The sequence below is a fragment of the Tarenaya hassleriana genome, unplaced genomic scaffold (assembly GCF_000463585.1).
Source record: "Tarenaya hassleriana unplaced genomic scaffold, ASM46358v1 Cleome13, whole genome shotgun sequence".
Classification (NCBI taxonomy): domain Eukaryota; kingdom Viridiplantae; phylum Streptophyta; class Magnoliopsida; order Brassicales; family Cleomaceae; genus Tarenaya; species Tarenaya hassleriana.
Window position 1 is genome coordinate 982,328 of NW_010963495.1, and position 22,721 is coordinate 1,005,048.

The window sequence follows — 22,721 nt, forward strand, 5'->3', positions numbered from 1 at the left end:
TATATATATATATATATATATATATATATATATATAATATCATTATTATTATTTATTATTTTAATAATAGTTTTATTTGTAGGGTAATGGGTTTTGTTTATTATTGTATCTTATATCTTTTAGTATTGTCATTATTATATTCTCCTTGACATTACACTCACGTGTAATTTATTTTACACATTCTCTTTAATAATGATAAAAATTAAAGATAATCATTGGTGAACAAAGCCATCTCTCTGGGATTCTTTTTTCAACTTTAAAGAATTGGTGGGAATTGTTTTCACCTTTTTTCCTCTTTGATATTTTGGTTCAATATATAGACAAACAAAAATCAACAAATATAAATATTTTCGATTTCAGTTAAATTTTATTATTTCGGTTTAGAAAATATACCTATTTGGTTTTTCATATAGTATTCAATATAATCCTACATTCATGATTTAATGTCATATAATTACTAATTAGTCTTATTTTGTACTTCAAATTCGGAAAACATAAATCTTAAATAAAGGGATCCATCTAAATGTTCAAATTACGATATAACGTATTTCAAAAGAAGATAATAGTGTTCATATATTCATTTCAAAAGAAAAAGTGTATCTATATATATGTGTGTGCGGGCAGTATAAAATAGTAGTTACAAGGGATAAAAGAAACACTGGAACACGTGCGTAAATTTGGAAAAGATAACCAACATTTTTTCGCGTTGATCATTTATTTCCCGCGTGTGTATTCGTTATGTGCCTAAAAGCGGTTAGATTCAGACATGTTTTTTTTTTCACCCTTTTTATATTCAATAAAATATTCGGTTAAAACTTTATATCCTTTTCCTCTTCTGGTACAACTGTACAGTAACGGACAACATAACTGCTAAAAGGTCCCAGGATCTAGAAAACTTGCTTGAGTTGGACAACGACTCACTCTCTCTCTCTCTCTCGCCCTCAGCTGAAAAAACGCCGACAAGAAAAGAGAGTACAATAAAGAACCATCCATCATCAATCATTGAAACAGATCTTCAATGGTGTCCCCTGCAGCAGTAGCTGAAATGTATTCCGTCGTTATTTTTATTAGTTTTCGGTATAATTATTAGATCCGAACCTATCATATGATTGAATAAGAGTTGTAAAACTCTGTAAATAGATAATAATACGCACACATCGTGTGGAAAAAAAATTAATATTAATATGTAAAAAATTTAAAACTTTATTAAAACCTATTCATAATCCATGTTTTCTCATCGAAATTCGACGGACATCAGATCGTAAGCCCGAGCTGCCGCCTCTGCCGTCTCGAACGTCCCCAGCCAGACACGTGTCGCTCTCTTGGGGTCCCTGATCTCGGCCGCGAACTTGCCCCACGGCCTCTGCCTCACTCCCCTGTATCCGTTCTTCTTGCTCCTCCTCTTCCTTATCTTCCCGTTCTCCGCTTGTGTCGTCCTCTTCGCCCCTGCACTCTGTTTTCCTCCTTCTCGCTCTTCGATCCGTTGGTTTGGAGGGAAGAAGTAGTTGCAGCCCAGACAGCCGTCGATCTTACAGACCTGACACGTGTCGGTATCCGACCGAGGCATCCCTGCGCCGATCACAGTGCTCTGGTCTGAGAAACAGGGGAACGGCGCCGTTTCGTCGCCGGAGATGACGTGTTTCAGGGTGGAGACGATGGCGGACAGCTCTTGCTCCTGTCTGGGCCATTGATCGGGAACTGGATACCGGATCCAGGTCGGATATATGTGTTGAGCTCCGGCGAATTCGGATCTATTGTCGGGATATTGCATGCCGAGCTCTGTTTTCCTCTTTTCCTTTTGTATTCTGCCTCCGTTTTTTTTTTTTCCAGAGAAAGACAATTTATGGTGAGTTTGGTCCCAGCGAGTGTGGGAGTGAAGAGTGTGTATATATATGATGGATGTGTGTGAGGATGCTGACGTGGCATTTGCCAACTGGAACACTAATCAGACACGGGTTATGGTCCTTTCTATTTTGAGCACGTGTTTGAATTATGAAGGGCGAAAGACGGCTGTTTAGTAGGGGTGTCAAAACGAGCACAGCTCGCGAGCTGGCTCTGGCTCGCCATAAAACGAGCGATCTGAGCCGTAATTTTTTCAGCTCATGAAAAAACGAGCTTAACGAGGTAGATCTTATTGAACACGTGTTCATTGAGTCTGGCTCGGCGAACTGGCGAACTGCTCAACGAGCTGATATTTTTTTTAAAAAATTAATTTAAATTTATATAAAAAAACTCTAATATAATTTTATATTAATTTTTTTCATATAATTTTTTAAAACAAACAGACAAATACCCCGCGCATCGCGCGGGTCTCTCCTAGTTATCATATAATAAATACGATTAATAATAATAATATGATGTTGACATGACGAGGATGACGACGACAATACACTAATACAGTAACCGATTCACATTCCCATAACTATAATAAACCAATGCTTTCGGAAAACGGCAATTTCGGAGTTTTTCCTTCCGACCTGAGAGTTTGGAGAAATTAACGTCCGACCTTCCCTTTCTCTCTCTCTCTCCACCACCGTCTCCGGCGCACTCTCCACCCCCGCCGCCGTCATCTCCGACGTGAATGGACTTGCCGCCCCATTTGCAACATCACCCAGAAACAAGAATCTAGGAAGCGATTGACACGACACAACACGTACGACCACGAACAGAGATCAAATTCTCTGCCTCTCTTTTGATCTCGCACTGTTTTCTTGAGGAGTTCGGCAAAATCAATGGCGGACATCGTGAAACAGATCTTAGTTCGACCGATCCAGCTAGCGGATCAAGTGACGAAAGCCGCGGACGACGCCTACTCGTTCCGGCAGGAATGTCTCGAGGTGAAGGCGAAGACGGAGAAGCTCGCCGGTCTCCTCCGACAGGCGGCGCGTGCGAGCAATGACCTCTACGAGCGACCCACGCGCCGAATCATCGACGACACCGAGCAGGTCCTCACCAAAGCCGTGGCTCTCGTCGATAAGTGCCGAGCAACGGGCCTCATGAAGCGTGTCTTCACCATCATCCCCGCGGCTGCGTTCCGCAAGATCACGATGCAGCTCGAGAACTCCATCGGCGACGTGTCCTGGCTCCTCCGCGTCTCCGCCTCCGCCGACGACCGCGACGACGAGTACCTCGGTCTCCCTCCGATCGCGGCCAACGAACCCATCTTGTGTTTGATCTGGGAACAGGTAGCGATCCTCTACAAAGGCTCCATGGATGAGCGATCCGACGCGGCCGCGTCGCTCGTTTCTTTGGCCCGAGACAATGACCGGTACGGGAGATTGATAATCGAGGAGGGAGGAGTCCCGCCATTGTTGAAGCTCGCTAAGGAAGGGAAGATGGAAGGGCAAGAGAACGCGGCTCGAGCCATTGGGTTGTTGGGTCGCGACCCGGAGAGTGTGGAACAGATCGTGAACGCCGGTGTCTGCCAAGTGTTTGCGAAAATTCTCAAGGAAGGTCACATGAAGGTACAGTCCGTGGTGGCGTGGGCCGTGTCCGAACTAGCCTCGAACCACCCGAAATGCCAAGATCATTTCGCGCAGAACAACATTATACGCTTCCTCGTGAGCCATCTCGCATTCGAGACAGTTCAAGAACATAGCAAATATGCCATCGTGAGCAACAAGCAAACCATGTCGTCGATCCACACTGTTGTCATGGCTAGCAACAACAGCAATCCTGGTTCGGTAAAGAAGGAGAACGAGCAAGACCAGACGAGTAGCCAAATCAGTCACCCAATGGGCCATCGAATGCCGAGCCAGATGCATAATGTGGTAACAAACACAATGGCCATGAAGGTTCCAAGCAAGCAGCAGCATCAAGATATAAGAATGAACCCTAATCCAAGCCATGGCAAGGGTGCTCACACCAGCCATCCGGGTCATAATCCAAGAGGGAACCCTCACAACACACATGTTTCGTTAACCGGGACGAGTATAAAAGGAAGGGAATATGAAGATCCGATCATAAAGGCCCAGATGAAGGCGATGGCTGCACGAGCGTTATGGCAGCTTTCGAGAGGGAATATCCAGATATGCAGGAACATAACTGAATCCCGGGCATTGCTCTGTTTCGCCGTTCTGTTAGAGAAAGGGGACGAAGAAGTGAAGTCATATTCAGCATTGGCATTGATGGAGATCACTGCAGTGGCAGAGCAATACCCGGAACTGAGACGTTCCGCCTTCAAGCCGACATCCCCTGCTGCAAAAGCAGTGGTGGAACAGCTCCTAAAAGTGATCGAGAACGAAATCCCCGACCTTCTAATCCCGAGTGTCAAATCAATGGGAAACCTTTCGAGAACATTCCGTGCAACCGAAACCAGGATAGTCACGCCACTCGTGAAGCTTCTAGACGAACGAGAAGCGGAGGTTTCGATGGAAGCAGCTGTGGCACTGAACAAATTCGCCTGCCCCGAGAATTTCCTGCACGACAACCATTCGAAGGCGATCATTGCAGCGGGAGGAGCCAAGCATTTGATCCAACTAGTGTACTTTGGAGAACAAATGGTTCAAATCCCGGCATTGACACTGCTATGCTACATATCATTGAATGTACCGGACAGTGAGACTCTGGCTCAAGAAGAAGTTCTGATTGTCCTAGAGTGGTCGACGAAACAAGCCCATCTCGCGGAAGAGCCGACCATCGAAGGGATTTTGCCGGAAGCCAAGACAAGGTTGGAGCTTTACCAGTCTAGAGGTTCAAGAGGATTCCATTGACATCAACCAAAAAGCTTCAGCTTCTCCCTCGTGAGAACCTTTTTTTTTTTTTGTTTCTCCTCGTTTCCGTGCCGATGAATTTGTATATACATATATAGATGTTTGCTTGGGAGTTCATAGACACATTGTTCACAATGGTGTATAGGCGTTGTTGTAATAATACTAACGAACAATGCTTATGAATCTAGTTATGAAATACTAACTTATTGTTTCACCTTCTCGAATTTGTGTTCAATGTTTTTGTATCATCTTCATTGTCTAGTTTCCGTACATCTCGGCCCGAATCCATGATCTGAAGAATCGATCTGAGCTCCAATGGCGGAGAACCTCAAGACAGAAGTGCTCTGTTTTGTTCAAATTACCAAAATCACCCTGAGACCGCTTGACTGAACTCTGTTATGGTCAAATGAACTTCCTTGTCCTTTCGAAGCCTCTGTTACAATTGGAGTCTTTCACACGCCCATGGCAGAGAAATTTTATTTTATTTTATTTTTATGTAAAAGATTAAATACGAAAAATAATGTCAAATATAATGTTTTAGTCATAATCAACTATTTTTTTTTATGGCTTACAGATCGATCTGTCTCAATTTTTATATTCAGTTTCTAGGAAGAGATTCTATTATTAGAAGATGGAATAATAAATGGGTCTCATGAAAATAGATAAATCCAAATCATAAGGGGACACAAAAATCTTTCAACAATGTCTTAAAAAAAGAGGTTGAATAATGGAAGAACATCAAAGAAGACAAGCCACCAGAAATGGATCCAATCCTTCCAAATAACAAATACATATATAAAAAAATTAGCAGAAAAATAAAATTAATTATAAAACCAAACCCATATGATTTGGCTAATGCCATAACCACAAGGTTCCATCTTCCCACCTTGAGAAAACATGGCTATGCTCCCTTTGTCATTAACCTCCTCGTCTTTGTTTCCATGACTAGAATCCACTTCACATCACACCAATAATCAATCAATAACAATTATTCATCATTTAGACATTGACATTATATGTATCACATTCTTATTTTTTTTAAAAAAAACATCCAATATAGTTTTCTCATACAACAATCATATTTTTGCATTCAAAACATTGTGTGTGAGCCTTTTGAATTTTCGTTATATTTTGTTTTGGTAAGTTTTAAATTGGGGTTTTCTTCGAAAAATTATATCCATTTAAATTCAATATTTATCAGAAATATTTATATGAAAAAAGTTGGAGATCATGCCCCCATATTCCTCTCTCTTTGTTAGATTTCTAGTGTTTGGGCTCTTCTGCTTAGACTTTTGTTCCTCTCTTTTTTTTTCATTTATGGTCTTTGATTACCCACAATATTATATAGCGGTATACCTCATATATACATACACACATATATGCAATATATACATATATATATATATATGCATTTATTATATGTGGTGATATAATTTGATATGATGTTGCTGAACTTGTAGCATACATGCATTGGACAATCTCATGGGAAGACTCGAGGCTTTGGAACTGGAAGATCTCGGAATATTTGTAGCTTCCACAAAATCTATTAGTTTTAGGTTCTGTGAATCCATATTAACAGAATTCAACGAATCCGCACATTATTCCTATTTATAAAATTAATCTAAAAATTCTTCCATTGAAATCATCTTCTTTCATATAAAATTCGAGACTATAATATTTGAAAAATATACAATCCTACCAAAAAAAAATGGTACTTTCACATGAAACTTTCATATTTTATTCCCCCATTTGTAATTTCGATGAAAATAGGGGTCATAAGTGAAATAAAATAAAATAAAAAATGTTTTTTTTAATTCACTTATTTAACTTCCACGTAAAGGCTAATGTGAGTTTTTGAGTAGCAGAGTTAGGGGGGTCACAGAGATCTATGGAGATGGAGTCCAAAGATTTGGGACCACCCTCTCTCTCTCTCTCTCGATTCGTCGCGTCAATCAAATCTATTATATTATCTAACTAATTGTAATTAACGAGCCTTAATTACGTGTAAAGTTTATTTTATTTTTGATTTTTTTTAATTAACGTAATCTCCTTCCCGAACCCTTTATTTGCCGTTTTAATAGTGAAATTAATAATTGAGTTTTTTTACTAATAGGATATCCTAAACCAAAGTTAAGACTAATCTCAAATTTGTGGATCAATCATGTGATTTAGAGTATATGTTCTCTTATCAAATTTTTGGTTCCAAATCGAAAAAGGTAAAAACATTTTTTTTAGTAATGGTTAATCCAAAAAAGGATTCGAATTCGGGTGGTTGAAAAAATACTTTATACTTTCATCTTATCATTTTACCACCCATGAACACTAATTGAGTTGTTTTGGAAAAATCCCAATAAAAACCCTGTATTTTTTTTTGTCGTAATTTAAACCCAATACTTTTTTTTATAAAAAAATATTGTACTTTCAAAAATTGACAAATAAAACTCTATACTTTTAAAAATTAGTAAATAAAACTCTGAACGAAAAAAATACTATTTCATACTGACATGGCATCATAGTCACATGTCACATCATCAACTCCTAATATTTAATCATATTAATTAATAAAAAAATAAAAAATAATATTAATAAAAATAAAATTTTAAAAATTATACACATTCATAAAAATTATACACATATATAAACATATTTATACATATTTGAACATATTTAAAAAATTATACACATATATAAATATATTTATAAAAATTTAAAAATTATACACATATATATATATATATACGTATAATACATACATATCTATATATGTTTTATATGTATGCGTTATATATGTATTTTTTCCTAAAAATCATTATATATATATATGATTTTTTTTAAAAAATCATATATCACATATACATATAAAACATATTTATATATACATATATATAATACATATATATATATATATGTTTTATATGTATATGTGATATATGTATGTTTTCCTAAAAATCATATATATGTGTGATATATGTGATATATGTATGATTTTTAGAAAAAAAATACATATATCACACATACATATAAAACGTATTTATATATACATATATATATGTATGTATTATATGTATATATATGTGTATATATATATATGTTATATATGTGTATATATGTATATCATTTCATTATATATGTATGTGTATAATTTTTATATTTTTATTTTTATTAATATTTTTTTATTTTTTATTAATTTATATTATAAATATTAGCAGTTGATGATGTGGCAGGGGACTAGGATATCATATCAGTATTAAATAATATTTTTTTTTCGTTCAGTATTTTATTTGCCAATTTTTAAAAGTACATGATTTTATTTGACAATTTTTAAAAATACAATATTTTTTTGGATAAAAAAAGTATAGGATTTAAATTTTAACGAACAAAAAGTACAGGGTTTTTATTGGGATTTTCCAGTTGTTTTAATATTAGATTTTTTATTATTAAAAAGGTATAACTTTTTTTATTTATGTATTAGTTTTTTTATAAAAAAAAATTTGTAAGATTTGATTTTGTTAAACAAAAACTTATTTTAATTTTCCTTTTTTTTATATAGGTACTCATGAATTAATTTGGCTTCAAAGAAATTATATATAATTGTTTTTTAATAGGCTTCGATTCAGAAATATTTATATATTTGATTCATTTCAATTTCAATTTGATATTTCTAACCGAATTGCTTTTTCTGGATTTTTTTAGTGGGATACTCAATTTAGTATAATATGACCATTTAATCTTTTCAGGTAAATTGTAACACAGTAGAGTAACAATGTCATGTAAGATATATATGACATATTCTATAAGAGATGTGATGCAAAAAATCTTACCCAAAGAATAAATGATTTAAAACCCTTAAATTCCTTATAATAAGGTCCAAATTCGTACCATTATTTGTTAATTGCGGAAATTAATCTGGGTTTCGTTTGGAAATTTAATGGAGTAACAAAATATTCCATAATAAACAAAAGCCCAATCTATGTGCCAGCCGTTGGGTGGGGGCAATACCGTAATAAAGTAGAACACCGATGGCGTTTGTATAAGCACAGCTTTATATAAAGAAGATCCCCAAAAACTCCATATACCACCGCAAACGAACAATTAGGCATCACACCAAAGAAGAAGAAGAAGAAGAAAGAAGAAGAAGAGAATCAATGGCTATGGCTTTAAGGATGGTAAAAAAAAACAAGTTTTCACATATTTTTTTGTATATATGTGTACGAGTGTGTGTATATGTAACCGATGATGATGATGGTGATGGTGATGGTGATGGTATAGGCGACGAAGGGGAAGTGGGTGACGGAGGAGTGCAAGAGCTCGTTTATGGAGATGAAGTGGAAGAAGGTGCACAGGTACATCGTGTTCAAGATCGACGACAAGTCAGGCCTCGTCACCGTCGACAAGGTCGGCGGCTCCGGCGAGAGCTACCACGACCTCGCCGCCTCCCTTCCCGTCGACGACTGCCGTTACGCCGTCTTCGACTTCGACTTCGTCACCGTCGATAACTGCCGCAAGAGCAAGATCTTCTTCATCGCCTGGTACACACACATATTCCATCGATCAACGTGTATGTATATGTGTATGTATATGCCATGCATGCGTATATATAAGAGTGAGTGATTGTTGGGGTGCAGGGCGCCGACGGGGTCGAGGACAAGGGAGAAGATGGTGTACGCGACGTTGAAGGGAGGGCTGAGGAGAGTGTTGGAAGGCATTCATTACGAGCTTCAAGCCACTGACCCCACCGAGATGGGATTCGACCTCATCCAAGACCGAGCTAAATAAATACGAATTTAAATCCTCCCCTTAATTAATTAATTAACATTAATTCCGAATTATTCCTGAAATTAATGTTAATTTTTGTGTTAAAGAGAATAACGCCCAACCTCTTTAGTTAATTATTGCTATGCGTTACTCCAATGTGTGTGTGTTTTTCTGTTGGGTGTTTTTGTCTCCTGATGTTAAATTTTATAGTTTTAAAGTTTAAGTTGCGGCTAAGTAAATCATAGGTCTAAATTTTATGGCTGGGCTCGGATAATTTTAATTTTACTTTATTATTTTTTTACATCATTTATAAAATCTAATTTTTTGTTTCAAGTTTCGTGCATCCGTAGTTATGTCACAAAAATGTAAAAAAAAATAATATAATTCTTTAACATTTAGGACAATATTACGGTGGTCGCCACTCATCAGTGGTCGCCCCCTAATTTTAATTATTCATATATCGAAACTCTTATTATTTTAAATTTCCAAGAAAGTATTTCTTCTTTCATTATTTTTGCTCAGGCGGATTTCAATTGGATATATTTAAGTCGCATCTTATTTGGCAGTTTCTATAACCAATCCGCCCATGCAATCATGTGCATATTTAACCTCATAAAAAAAACAAGAATAACATTATAGTTTCCACCCCTAAATTGGATTCGAATAGAAATAGGCTAAAAGTTATCAATTGAATAACCAAAATAAAAATACGATGTAATTATATATATATATATATATATAATGAGAAAATATATGCTAATTTATAACATATTTTATATCTCGCTGAAAAGAATTCTTACAAGTTAACTTTGGCAAGAATGTCACGTAAACAATAAAACTATAAAAAGGTCCAATGTTAGTTTAGAAACATCATGGAATATATTATTTCTTGTCGTGATTTCAATCAAAATCGGTAGTTGAAACACTCATTCTTAACATTCATCAATGATATGTATAATACGGGAATTGATTAGTCAATTATACCCAACCTAACGAATTATTAATTTATCATCTAAAAAAACAGTGTTGGGACTAAAATTAAATAGCGGGATTAAGGGATGATTATACTAACTCATTATTACCATTGGATTTTACTTTCGGTGAAAGTAAAATTATGGCATTTGAAGTTGAACTCCTTGATAAAGTTAGATGGATTGGTTTGGATTTGGTTTCGGTTATTTTTCAAGTGTTCATTTTCAGATTAAATAACTATACTCATTCGAATTCGATTGAGTTCGGTTTATATTCGTATTTAATTTTTATGGAAAAAATATTTTTTAAAATAAAAATTCATCTTCAATTATTTTATGTTCAACACACATCTAGTTTTTCGATTCGAATATACCGTCATATGTTCGACGGCGGCGGAAAAGGCCCAAGGGATTAGGATCAATGTTACACTGAGCATATATGGGCCCTGGTCTAAAGCCCATCTTCAGTTTTCCATCAAGCCCATCCTTTGTTATTCTTTTTTTTTATTTAACAAAATTAATTTTCTTCTTTCAACGCACGTGGGGTCCATGAATGGGTCCCACAAACTTTTTTCGAAATGATCAGACCCTCCGTTATTGACGGAGGCTCCATCCTACGACGCCGTTTCATGCGGCATTTAGGAAATAAAGACATTGAAGAAACATTGCATTTCGTGCGCACTGCATTCCAAAATAATAATACTTCCATTTTTCAATTGTCGAGTATATCTTCTCAATGTATATATATATATATATATATACATGTATGTATTCCTAGCTTTAAAAGTTACTAGAGTATTTGATTATAATAATTACTTACAGAAATAAATTCTCAAATTTATGACTTTGATATATATATATATATATATAGAGAGAGAGAGAGAGAGAGAGCGATCTTGAGCGTTGGATTTTAACAAACGCAGGTTTGGAATTTAAGTGGTCAGTTAAGACCCACCCCCCCAACTTCATATGGAATTTATTGGTCTCACCTTTGTTTTGGATTGTTTCAATCTTTTTTAATTAAAATCTAATATACCATTTTATTCTCTATTTTTAAATTCAAATGTATCCACTCTTCAATCCATCAAACATTCCTTAACTCTCCAAATTAATTATCTATTAATGTCGTAGCTTCTAACTCTTTAAACTTTTTGATTCTCTACAATTTTCAAAACTATCTAAACTTTGAAAACCATGGCATGGGAAAAATAATAAATGCTAAAAAAAACTAAAGATGGGTCATCAATATCTCATGAGAAAAAAGGGGTGACAACTATACTATATTACCTTTTTATTTCATTTACTTTATTTTTTTATACGAATGACAAAAATGACATGATAAAAAAAAAAGATCATATGGTTGGTTGGGCGTTGAAATTGGCATGCAGATTTTTTATGCAATGAGAGTCAAACCGGTTATGGGGGAGTTACAAAATTAGGTCCACCTCCAAATATGTGTGCACTTGTATCAATTCCCCCCCTACTCATGGTCACACAATCTAAATGACTATAACCACATTGATTACTAACCATTTCAATTGAATGATTAACTGGCATAACTGCAAAAGTTATTATAGTTTGGTTTGGTTTGATTTGATTTGGTTTATACCGACGCTGTCCATATCTACCCGATCACGGTCGAGGGGACCCGGACCGGGTTGAGACAATAATTTCATTGGATGATGCCACAAGACTAAAAATTGTCGGAAAGGACGCTCCAAATTGAATTAGTAGGGCCTCTTTTTTGTATTATGTGCGAGTAATGTGATGGATATAACAAGGTGAGTGTAACGGTTGAAGATATAACCCGAATCAAATCATCCTCTTTGTCCTTTTACAAGGTTTGGACAAAGATAGACTATGATTATAAAGCATGGTTAGCATAACCCCGTGTCACGAAATTATTATGGTTTTTCTACACATGGGTCAATACGGATTTATTAAATTTTTTGTCTTTATACTCAAAGCACATCGACCCACCAACCGATTTTTTGAAAAGTAATCCCCTTTCGTTTTGGGTTTTCAACTGTTTTTGTTTCTTTTCGGTTTGCACATTCAACGAATTATGATCATCGTGATCCAAATGTGATGTAAGCTTAAAGCAAGATCTTAAATTATTAAAGATGATATACATATACAATAAGGGTTTCTGCTGTCACATCTTTACTCCCACCAATGAGCATATCTCACATGCGTATACATACATACATACATATAAATATATATGCGTTCAAAAGGCAGGGGAGATAAGATTTTACCCAAAAAAAGGAGGAAAAAAAACAAAAGCATTACGATAAAATTAAATAAAACAACTTAAGAGTAGCAACATCTAAGGCTAATATTGCTACATTAGTGTTGATATACGCACGCACAAACACCGCGGCATCATCGATCAAAACGACGTGATCGAGCCAAATTTCATCGCAAAGGGTCGATTTGGGTGACCACGACAGGGCTTCGAACCGCGTGTTTCCCACCATCGGACCAAGTCACTGATCCGAAAACCGCACCCGATTCCCCCACCACCATGTTCCGTGTGTTCACTGTTACCGTTACCAAATAACTCCGTTTCTTGACGGCCTGGCTGAACGCAAGCCTCGACGGCCTCACTGTCACCGTCACGCCCCTCGGAGACTCCACCGTCGCACGGTACACGGCCTCGGCCTGGCCCACGTTCGTCACCGTTCGGACAAGCGTCTTTGTCAACCACCCTTTTCTCGAAACAGGGAATAACGCCGTGATCGATGGGTAATTCAGGTTTTCCGGCGAGGGTTTCCTCTTCGGACATCTCACCGGAGTTCTTGTGATCACTTGAATTGTCCTGGGTCCGTAGCCGATGGAGCAAAGGAATGTGATGTAGTCGTCGTTGGTTATGTCGTATACGAGTCCCGGGTCCAATGCACGACCCAGATTGAGATGACCTGACCCGAAATCATAGGGAGTCGATGATTTTCCAGTGGACTCGTCGGCGAGAGTGCGGTTGGTGTTGTCGACGAGGCTCGCCGTCGTCATCATCGCGGATCGTACCGCGGCAGGGCTCCAGTCCGGGTGAGCGGATTTGAGCAGCGCCGCGGCTCCGCTCACGTGAGGACACGCCATGGAAGTACCCGACAGGATGTTGAACTCTGTTTTCCGAGGGTCAGAGTTCAACCCTGTCGGACCCACGGCCTCCGTCCAAGCCGCGAGGATGTTAACCCCAGGAGCAATCAGGTCGGGTTTCAGAATCTCCGGGTTTAACCCGTTTGGTCCTCTGCCGGAGAATGAAGCAACCACCGGAGCCGGTTTGATTCCGATCACTGTCCCTCTGAAATCGATTGTCGCCACAGGATTCGGATGCTTCAAAGCGTAGGCTTTGATCTTGTCTCCTTCCCTCGATCCGACAGCGCATGCGGGGATAAGATGAGCGTCTCCGACCAAGCCTTCGCCATTGGAGATGCCATTGGCCAGGATCATCCCGACTCCACCGGCTTTCTTCACCACGAGACCCTTCGCCACACGAGGACTGCTCCCTCTGTCACAAATAACGATTTTGCCCTTCACATGCCTCGGTTCGAGCGAGTTCTCCATGCAAAGCGAAGCCGACAGCATCCCCGTCTTCCCCGGGTACACCACCGGGAACATCTTGCCGTTGAGAGGCTCGCCGGAGTAGAGAGACACGCCACTGAGTCGGCGTCCGTCTCCGAGTATGACATCAGCGGGGAAGTTCCGGTCGATCGTTCCCGCGCCGACAGTGGTGACCCACGGCTCGAGGTTCGTCACCGACATCCCGTTTGGTCCGTCGTTCCCGGCGGAGGAGGAGATGAAGATTCCCCTCGACGCTGCGGCGTAAGAGCCGATGGCGATTGGGTCGAGGTAATACGGCGAGGAGATCCCATCTCCACCGCCGATGGAAATAGAGATGACGTCGACACCGTCGGAGACAGCGGCGTCGAAGGCAGCGAGGATGTCGGAGTCTAGACAGCCTGACTCCTTCCAACAGACCTTGTACGCGGCGATGCGAGCCTTCGGAGCCACGCCTTTCGCGACACCGGAGGCGTAACCGGACAAGCTCGCCTTGAAAGAGTGACGACCGGCGGCGGTCGAGGCGGTGTGGGTCCCATGTCCGTCCGCGTCGCGAGGGGACATAAACTCCACCGTCTCGTTGATTCCGCCGATCACAGCGGCTTGCTGTCCCTTGGCGAAGAATCTCGCCCCGACAATCTTGCGATTACAGTTCTTCGGTGCGAACCTGATGCCGCTCTGGCAAACGCCTCTCCACCGCTTCGGGACCGGACCCAGGTTGAGATCCGAGAAGCTCCGTCGCTCCGGCCAAATTCCGGTGTCGAAGACACCAATGATGACATCAGATCCATAATCAGACTCCGACCAAAGCCCCTTTTGGTTCCGTAGCCCTAGGAACTGCGGGGAACGCGTCGTGTGAAGCTCACGGCGGCGATCCTCGAAGACGGCGAGGACCGCCGGGTGATTGCGGAGGACCTGGGCCTCGTCAGGCGTAACCATGGCGGAGAAGCCATGGAAGACGGTGTCGTAAACATGGAGGATACGAGGGCCTTCGGCGAACTCTGAGCTGTACCAGTGGAAGTGGGTGGGGAAAATGGACGGCTTGGATCCGCCGTCGACGCGGAATATGAACGTCTTGGCTGTCGGAACGACGGTGGCAGAGGGAGTGAACGAAGAAGAGAAAAGGATGAAGAAGAAGAGAAGAGGAATGGAGGGTGAGAGAAAAGAAGCCATCGAAGAAGAAGAGTGAGGAGTGAAGCGAGTGGGCGGTTTCGTTACCGACAAGGATGCTCTGATATAAGGGAAAGATAATCATACTTTTGGGTGATTAATTAATAATTAATTAACGTTAATCACTCAGTTATTTGTTTCAAATCTTCATGCGCTCAAGCCTCCTCCTCTCACGTCCCTTGTATGATTTTTATTTTTTATTTCCATTTTTATTTTTTGGGGAAATAAAAAATAAAAAAGGAATATCTTAAAGAATCTAAATTGTAAACGCACGAAAAAACTCTGTTATTTTACAGATATTCGATCAAATTCATGAGAGAATTTTTAAAAAACCTAACTGAGTGGTTTATGCCGAAAGATATTTAAAACTGATATTAAAAAGCCCTAATTGCGAATTGAATTAAACACGATTAATAAGTGAGACAGGTGGTTGTGGTTGTGGATATCATTTTGTCGTGGCACAAGCGCAATGACTCAAACCATGCGGGACCCACTCCGTTAATTGTGTGCGGCCGGAGCTTCCCTCCTCCACATAAAACGCTGTCGTTTTATGAGGCGATCCTTAAACGCTGTCGTTCCGCGTTTGTAACTCGGAATTTATATATTTTTTTTACAAGAAAAAGTAGGCGTTGTAATTTGCGTCGGGAATGATATAACCTGCGGGTAAGATCATCATAACGAGAACATATGATCATATCATCACCGTTGATTATTACAGCGGTAAATGAATCATGACCGTTGGCGGTGGTTTCTACCGCACCAAAAACGAAATACAACTTTTATCCATTGCTTTATTATTTTAGTTTACCGAGATGAACCACAACGGCTATTTATTTGCATTTAGTCAGAGGATTCTAAACAAAATATTATTTTATCCTCTATATTATTGTTTGGGTCGAAAAAATTTTAGGCAGAAAATCATGGATTTTTTTAGAAGAAATGTTATTGATCACTAAAATATATATGTTATTGTACGGTAACATATTTGTTATAGATTATTTTATTATATCAAATCATAAACTCTATTGCAATTTGGTGACGAAAAAATCCCTCACAAAATTTATATAAATAAATTAAAATTTATACCTTCATACATCGCAGTTTAACTAATTTTATTCGGTTTCTGATTTTATTTTAAATTAATATAACGCTCGGATGTGGGCTTCCTAGGACGGGGATAGAAATCAATCACAAACTAAAATGGGCCTTGGCCCATACATAAGGATTCTCATATTCTATTGGGCCTTTAAGTTGGTTATTGAGTTAATAAACGGAAGACTTCCATCGATTTTGTTTCCTGGAAAATGTCCGAAATTCCGAGTCTTGGGGGTTTCTGATTCGATGAAGGCTTCTCGATTCTTGGCGGCGGCGGGGGCCGCCGTTGAGACCGGTCCGTCGACGAGGAAGTAGGTCTTGACGTTGACGGAGGCGACGGCGGCAGCTAGGGTTCGGCATTTGCTGCATCGGCGGGAGAAACCCTTTCTCCGGCTGGGCGTCAAGGCTCGTGGCTGCAACGGCTTGTCTTATACCCCTCAATTACGCCGGTAACCCCCCCCGTATCTCTCTTGATTTTTGATGTTATTTTTTTGTGGTAGGTTCTAGTTTTTGTCTTTTCTGAAATTGGGTCGATGTATTTATTGCCAAGTTTCAATTTTGGTTGCGGAAGTGAGTTTGGTGTTCTATGGTCCATGGATGACTGAAGTTCAATGGAGATGTTTATAATGGGGGTTTCGTCTGATTACCTGAGTGAGAGAAACTTATTGTCGTTTGGGGACTATGCGAAATTTGCAATCGGCATTGTTGCTGGGCTATGTTTTAGCCAATTTTCATTCTCCGCCATGCATGATCACCTGATTCTCTACTCTTGCTCATGTTGGTCTCCTTTTGATTCTTAATGAAGCAGTCGATTCCTTCCCCTAGTAATAGAATTTGTTCCTTCTTCTTTCGGTTCTATGCGCATTCTTTTGAAGATGCGCTGAATATGAATGATCTCTCTTTGGTTTCAAAACTTACCTGTCCATTTGTCGTCTCTTTGAATGTGGTCAGATTTTTCTGGGTATTTTTTTTAGATTCCATTACTTAATACAGAAAAAATGCACATACGAAATGGTTGGAAAACTAGAAATTGGGTCATTTTCACGTTCCCTTTTGGATAATAGATCCTTTGAGGCATGTGCGGTAAATTCTACCTTTGGTTGAAGTTGTTCTGTCTTGGATTATTGATCCCAGTGCGTGTTACAACTTACCACAAGGAGATTTCAGAGTTATTCAACTATGGAATCCGGTATCGTCTGATTCTCAGTTTGCTGTTTCGATCTTTTGTAGTGAGCTGAGGAATTTGCTTTTCAGGGTCTGTATGTATGTGTATTCAAGAGCGATGGATTTGGGTTTGGATGTTTTTCAAAGGGAAAAGCCTTAGGCATTATATTGTAGCCATAGTTTAGACTCAAACAATAATAGAACATCTCTCATCTGTCGTCTCAGAGGATAATTCAGGTAGTTGCTCTTGAAGTGCCTGGATTTTACTTTAGGGTTTCATATTTCTGGAACCTAATATGTGTTCCCAAACATGACTTGATGATTGTGGATTTTTCATCATGAATGATCACCATTTCTATTCTGTATGTGGCTTCATTGATCTTGTTTGTTCAATAGATTGGTATCTGCCCATCAGCTTATGGAAAATGATGGCAATTCAAACAAATTACCGAATATTTTCATTTTGTTCGCTCGAAACATTGCTGTAGGCTCTGTTGGTTACATATCTTGAGCAGTTGGTTTAATTTGCTCGGATTAGTTGTGACTTTCCTTCTCCAATTATTGCTTTGCAACAGATGAGAAAGGAAAGTTTGACAAGCTGGTCGAGGAAAAGGGCGTGAGGATACTTGTTGAACCAAAGGCCTTAATGCATGTAATCGGGACCAAGATGGATTTCGTAGATGATAAACTCAGGTTAGGGGACATTATAACGTAACTATATACATGCGTATGGACTGTCCCCATAATCTTTATCAACAACCTGGGGCATAATTTGGTTTTTGTTGCAGATCGGAGTTTGTGTTCATAAACCCAAACTCGAAAGGGCGGTGTGGGGGTGGTGAATCTTTCATGACAACATCTTAGGCATGGAGCTTCAAAGCAGAGTTTTACGTCAAGGAAACAGAGTTGAAGACGAACACATTGCCCTCTCATCCCATCCGTACAATGAATGTTGGCCTGAACAAGAACAACTGCTAGAGACTCTCATGCCCATTTACGAATGGTACTGAGTGAAGGGTATGGAGAAAAGGTGAAGACTTTCCATTAAAAGATTTGATTTTGATGGTTGTTCCCAAGCAACTCTGTGTAATACAAAGTTCGTAACTTTGTTTTGTCTTTCCTTTAAGGTTGTCTGTTGATCTTGGGGAACTAAGCTTCGATCCATTTACTTGGGGAATTTTTTTTATATATAATTATATATATTCATTACCAATTTCTAGATTAATATATGATTTTTTTTTTAAAAAAAGTGTTCAAATTTCTTTTTTTTTTTTCTGATTTTTACGAGTATTTTCAGAAAAATTTTACGAGATTTGACGTCGTCTTTTGTTTGATGTTTATTTTTTGTTTTTTTTTTGTAAAATTTGATAATTCTTTTTGAGTATTTGTAAAGTTTATGGATTTAATTAGAAATTAAAAAAATTCATATATATATTTTTTTTTGAAAAATTTAAAATTTGTGTACTTAATCTGAATAAATTCGTTTACTTATGTAAGTTTTTTCATTAATATTATATAGTTATGTGTTTATTATCTAAATTTATGTGTTGACGTATACAAATCTTAATATTTTTTTGTTCATATGTGATGTAAAATATCTTTTCGGCAATTGAAAAAAAAAATCTTAAGATGCAAGGCAATTTAGTTGTATAAATATTAAGACAATAACTACAATAATCATTAATCAACGTTCGTCATCGCAACAACAATATAAAATAATAATAATAATAATAATAATATTGATGCTGATTGTGATCATTCAAAGCATCTTACGCCACGAAGGTTGGTGCAACGATAAGAAAGCATACATACAGTTAAACTATAGCATTTTATATATTCTAGTCCAACTAATAAATTTAGGGTATATATATATATATATGTATATGTGTGTGTGTGTATATATGTATGACCGATTGAATTAATTCTTGTTGAGTTTGAAATAAGATGAAATAATTATTTATGAATGTAATTGTAGCCTTTTTTTATTTGTTTCAATTGAGATTTTTAGCTGTTAATTTTTTCCAAAAAAAATAAAAATAAAAAAGGCTTATTAAAATAATTAACGACAGATTATTTAAAATAATTGTAACGTGTCTGAAAAGTGATGTCGACAATAAAATTCATAAATGTCAATCTCTAATAACTATATATTAAATTTGGACTAACAAATAGAAGCTTCTAAATGCACCTAACACGTTTGAAAAAGGCGTTAGGTAACGATGCGTAATGAAAAAAAAAGTTACAATATATTTTTTTGTCGCATAATGTAGATTCAATATTATATATATCCCCTTCATACATAGTTATATTTTTATATAATAAATTTAATATTAAAATATGGATGTCAGTTTGGTTCTACTTTTGCAAATAGCCTAGCTCACTGCTCACCCCACAATTCTATTATTATTATTCACGAAACAAATAAAAATTTATGCATATGTATAGTCAGGATGATTATTATTGTCAAATTAATTTACATATTATACGGAATATATATATACGTAATTTCAGCATATATGAATATTATATCGATTTTTAAATTAAATCATATTCCACTTTGCACACTTTATTTTTTTTTCAAATTGAAAGATTCTTAGAATACCTTATACAAAAGAAAAGAAAAAAAAGAAATTGCATGATTCTTTATGTGGAAATTTGCTATTCAATCGAACTATTGTATTTATATATAAAATCATGAAATGGAAGGCTTCTAGAAGTTCTTTATTTAAATATTTTTTTTAAAACAAAATTGAAATTAGGTACCAACCACTTCAATCATTTTCAGACTTCTCTTCCTCACGAAGCTTATCCACTTCCCTGAAATGTCATATGCCTTCACGAATCACCTCGGACAAAAACCCACTCGCACTTAGTTCGAATAATCATAAAATTAATCCGAGTTTAGGACAGTAATTACATTTTAGAAGATGTTAAACCCTTGTGTAAAAGAATTAGTCAAAAGGGCAAAGAATAAACAGAAAATATTCTTGCATGTGTATCAAAACTAAATATTATTATGATTAATTGGGAAATACACTTCACATTTTAAAAAAAAGTGTAAAAAATTAAAAACAGAAAGATTATATAGAAAAAAAAGAGATGAAGTTTAATATTATCTCCCTACTACAAATTGTTTTCCTATTTTTCTAATTTCATTTCAAAGTTTCTAAAATCTAAAATCCTTGTGTTCAAACCCAAGAAATCATAACCAGTGCTACTGCTGCTCGAGTCGCCGCTACTGCTGCTCGAGTTGCTCAGCATTGTTTGCCATGCTGCAGTATCGCAGCTACACTCCTTGACGTTTTTCAACCCCAAACGGCACGCAAAGCAGGGAGATTTCTCTCTGGCAAACATCTGGCTTTCGCCGTAGTGGTCTTGAAACGGTGGACTAATCCTAAGCTCGAGATTCAAATCTGGGCATCTTCCTTCAATTGGGTACTCAACTTTCTCTTCTTTGCACACTGGCCCATTTTGTTTTTGCCCTAAATTTTTATTTTTCTCAAATTGTGGACCGAAAGAAATATTCTTTACAGTTTGGTCCTTGGATTGCGGAGTTGTGACCTCATTGATCGGCTTATGAGTCGCGGGATCGATTCCTCTGCTTAAAAGCTTCCTTCTTATATGCGTATTCCAATAGTTTTTTATCTCGTTATCTGTCCTTCCCGGTAACCTCGCTGCTATCAAAGACCACCTATAAAGAACATTAACATTAATTCAAGATCATGGCTTCAAGAGAAAGGTGTCATAATTGCGAAAACAAAGGCTATGGAATTCTATCTCGCTGTTAAAAAGATAGAAAAGAATAAGAAGAAGGAAAGGAAGGTACTTGTTGCCGAGAAGGCTATGGAATTTGATGATGAGGCTGTCTTCGTCGGGGGTGAAGTTGCCTCGTTTGAGGTCGGGACGAAGGTAGTTTATCCACCGGAGACGGCAGCTCTTGCCGCAGCGGAGAAGTCCGGCGGCTTTTGGCAGCGAACGCCAACACCCTTCTCCGTTTGCTTTGATGTAGGCTATCAGACGCTCGTCTTCTTCCTTCGTCCACGCCCCTTTGTTCGTGTGCTCTTTCTCGCAGCAAGGCGACCTCCCCATTTTTACCAAGAACCCTAATTCTCCCTCCTCTTCTTCTTGCTGTGTTTGTTGCTGTTCTTGGGACTCGAAATTATATTAGGGTTTCTATATAGTTTGTAACTTTGTTGACTTATAGGGGGGAGAGAAAGAGAGAGAGAGGGAGAGGAGGGTGGGGAGATGGTGTGCCTAATTGCTTCTAGAAGAGAGTTGGTAGGACACGTTTGAAGGAGTGGATGGTGGGCTCCTTTAATATTCATTTTTTTCCCTGAAATTCAACTATAACCGCAACATTCATACTTTATTTTCATTGTTTTCCCAATAATTAAATTATAATAAACTGGCTTTTATTATAATCTCATTCGTTATCTCCGACAGTAACCGCAAAACTGAAGAGTTATTTTTTGTCCACATCCCGACAGTACGTTCCCAGAACTCACACCATAGGTTTTTTTTTTCTTTTTCTCGTTTTTTTTTTTGTGTGACGAAGTTATATTTTATAGAGGTTTAAATCTTATCGTCCTATATGTATATCTCGATAATTGGGACCGCATAAACTTGTCAATAGTGCATTTGTCGAATGTTACATCCGTCACCATTCCACACATGAATGTTGTGTACATTGCATGCATTCATGTATGTATGTATGTATGTATGTATGTATGTATGTATGTGTGTATGTATGTATGTATGTATGCATGTATGTATGTATGTATGTATGTATGTATGTATGTATGTATGTATGTATGTATGTATGTATGTATGTATGTATGCTTGTATGTATGTATGTATGTATGTATGTATGCTTGCTTAAGAGAGGATGTACAAGTATGAATGTCATGTGTGTACCAAACTATATCGTTATCATGTTGTTGGGATGAACACCACCTACGTGCCCTTGTGGAAATGGTCCACTCCCTCGTTATTTTATTTCTCGACCCTTTTTTTTTAATCTCCATTTTTTTTTGAATCTCTAATATAAATGATTGATGGTAGGCGTTTGTTAGAGCTATTTCATTAAACAAAAACATTTTTATTTAGTTGCTGATTTGTTTCGTTTAATTAATTGCTTAATTATATATAGTTTATCTCTCAAATTTGGTAGCATAAAACTTGATTGATAAGCTACACTAAATATTTCTATAGTTTATATCGAATTTGAGAGAATCCAAAATGGGATTAGGACTTAGGAGGGAATTTTCTTTTATGTAATTAAATTATGAAGAAA

At 37.7% G+C, this 22,721-nt stretch overlaps 5 protein-coding genes and 1 pseudogene across 5 annotated transcripts; 3 read left to right on the forward strand and 3 right to left on the reverse strand.

The window, feature by feature from the left end:
• Positions 1-1,234: 1,234 nt before the first annotated feature.
• LOC104807360 (ethylene-responsive transcription factor ERF109-like) lies at positions 1,235-1,847 on the reverse strand. Its single transcript, XM_010532587.1, has one exon. It carries the CDS (start codon positions 1,769-1,771, stop codon positions 1,235-1,237), a length of 537 nt encoding a protein of 178 aa, XP_010530889.1. The 5' UTR covers positions 1,772-1,847.
• Positions 1,848-2,465: 618 nt separating this feature from the next.
• On the forward strand, positions 2,466-4,902 carry LOC104807361. The gene has a single exon (XM_010532588.1). The coding sequence runs from the start codon at positions 2,733-2,735 to the stop codon at positions 4,710-4,712; it is 1,980 nt and encodes a 659-aa protein (XP_010530890.1). The 5' UTR covers positions 2,466-2,732; the 3' UTR covers positions 4,713-4,902.
• A 3,865-nt stretch (positions 4,903-8,767) lies between these two features.
• Positions 8,768-9,768, forward strand: LOC104807362 (actin-depolymerizing factor 5-like). The gene is made up of 3 exons (XM_010532589.1): positions 8,768-8,878; positions 8,982-9,241; positions 9,338-9,768. The coding sequence occupies exons 1-3, from the start codon at positions 8,858-8,860 to the stop codon at positions 9,486-9,488; spliced, it is 432 nt and encodes a 143-aa protein (XP_010530891.1). The 5' UTR covers positions 8,768-8,857; the 3' UTR covers positions 9,489-9,768.
• Positions 9,769-12,571: 2,803 nt separating this feature from the next.
• On the reverse strand, positions 12,572-15,197 carry LOC104807364 (subtilisin-like protease SBT1.6). The gene has a single exon (XM_010532590.2). It carries the CDS (start codon positions 15,170-15,172, stop codon positions 12,857-12,859), a length of 2,316 nt encoding a protein of 771 aa, XP_010530892.1. The 5' UTR covers positions 15,173-15,197; the 3' UTR covers positions 12,572-12,856.
• A 1,313-nt stretch (positions 15,198-16,510) lies between these two features.
• Positions 16,511-18,638, forward strand: LOC104807365 (annotated as a pseudogene).
• Positions 18,639-20,458: 1,820 nt separating this feature from the next.
• Positions 20,459-21,686, reverse strand: LOC104807366 (transcription factor MYB32-like). The gene is made up of 2 exons (XM_010532591.2): positions 21,255-21,686; positions 20,459-21,119 (listed from the first exon to the last, which is right to left on the reverse strand). The coding sequence occupies exons 1-2, from the start codon at positions 21,515-21,517 to the stop codon at positions 20,567-20,569; spliced, it is 816 nt and encodes a 271-aa protein (XP_010530893.1). The 5' UTR covers positions 21,518-21,686; the 3' UTR covers positions 20,459-20,566.
• Between the last annotated feature and the right edge of the window lie 1,035 nt (positions 21,687-22,721).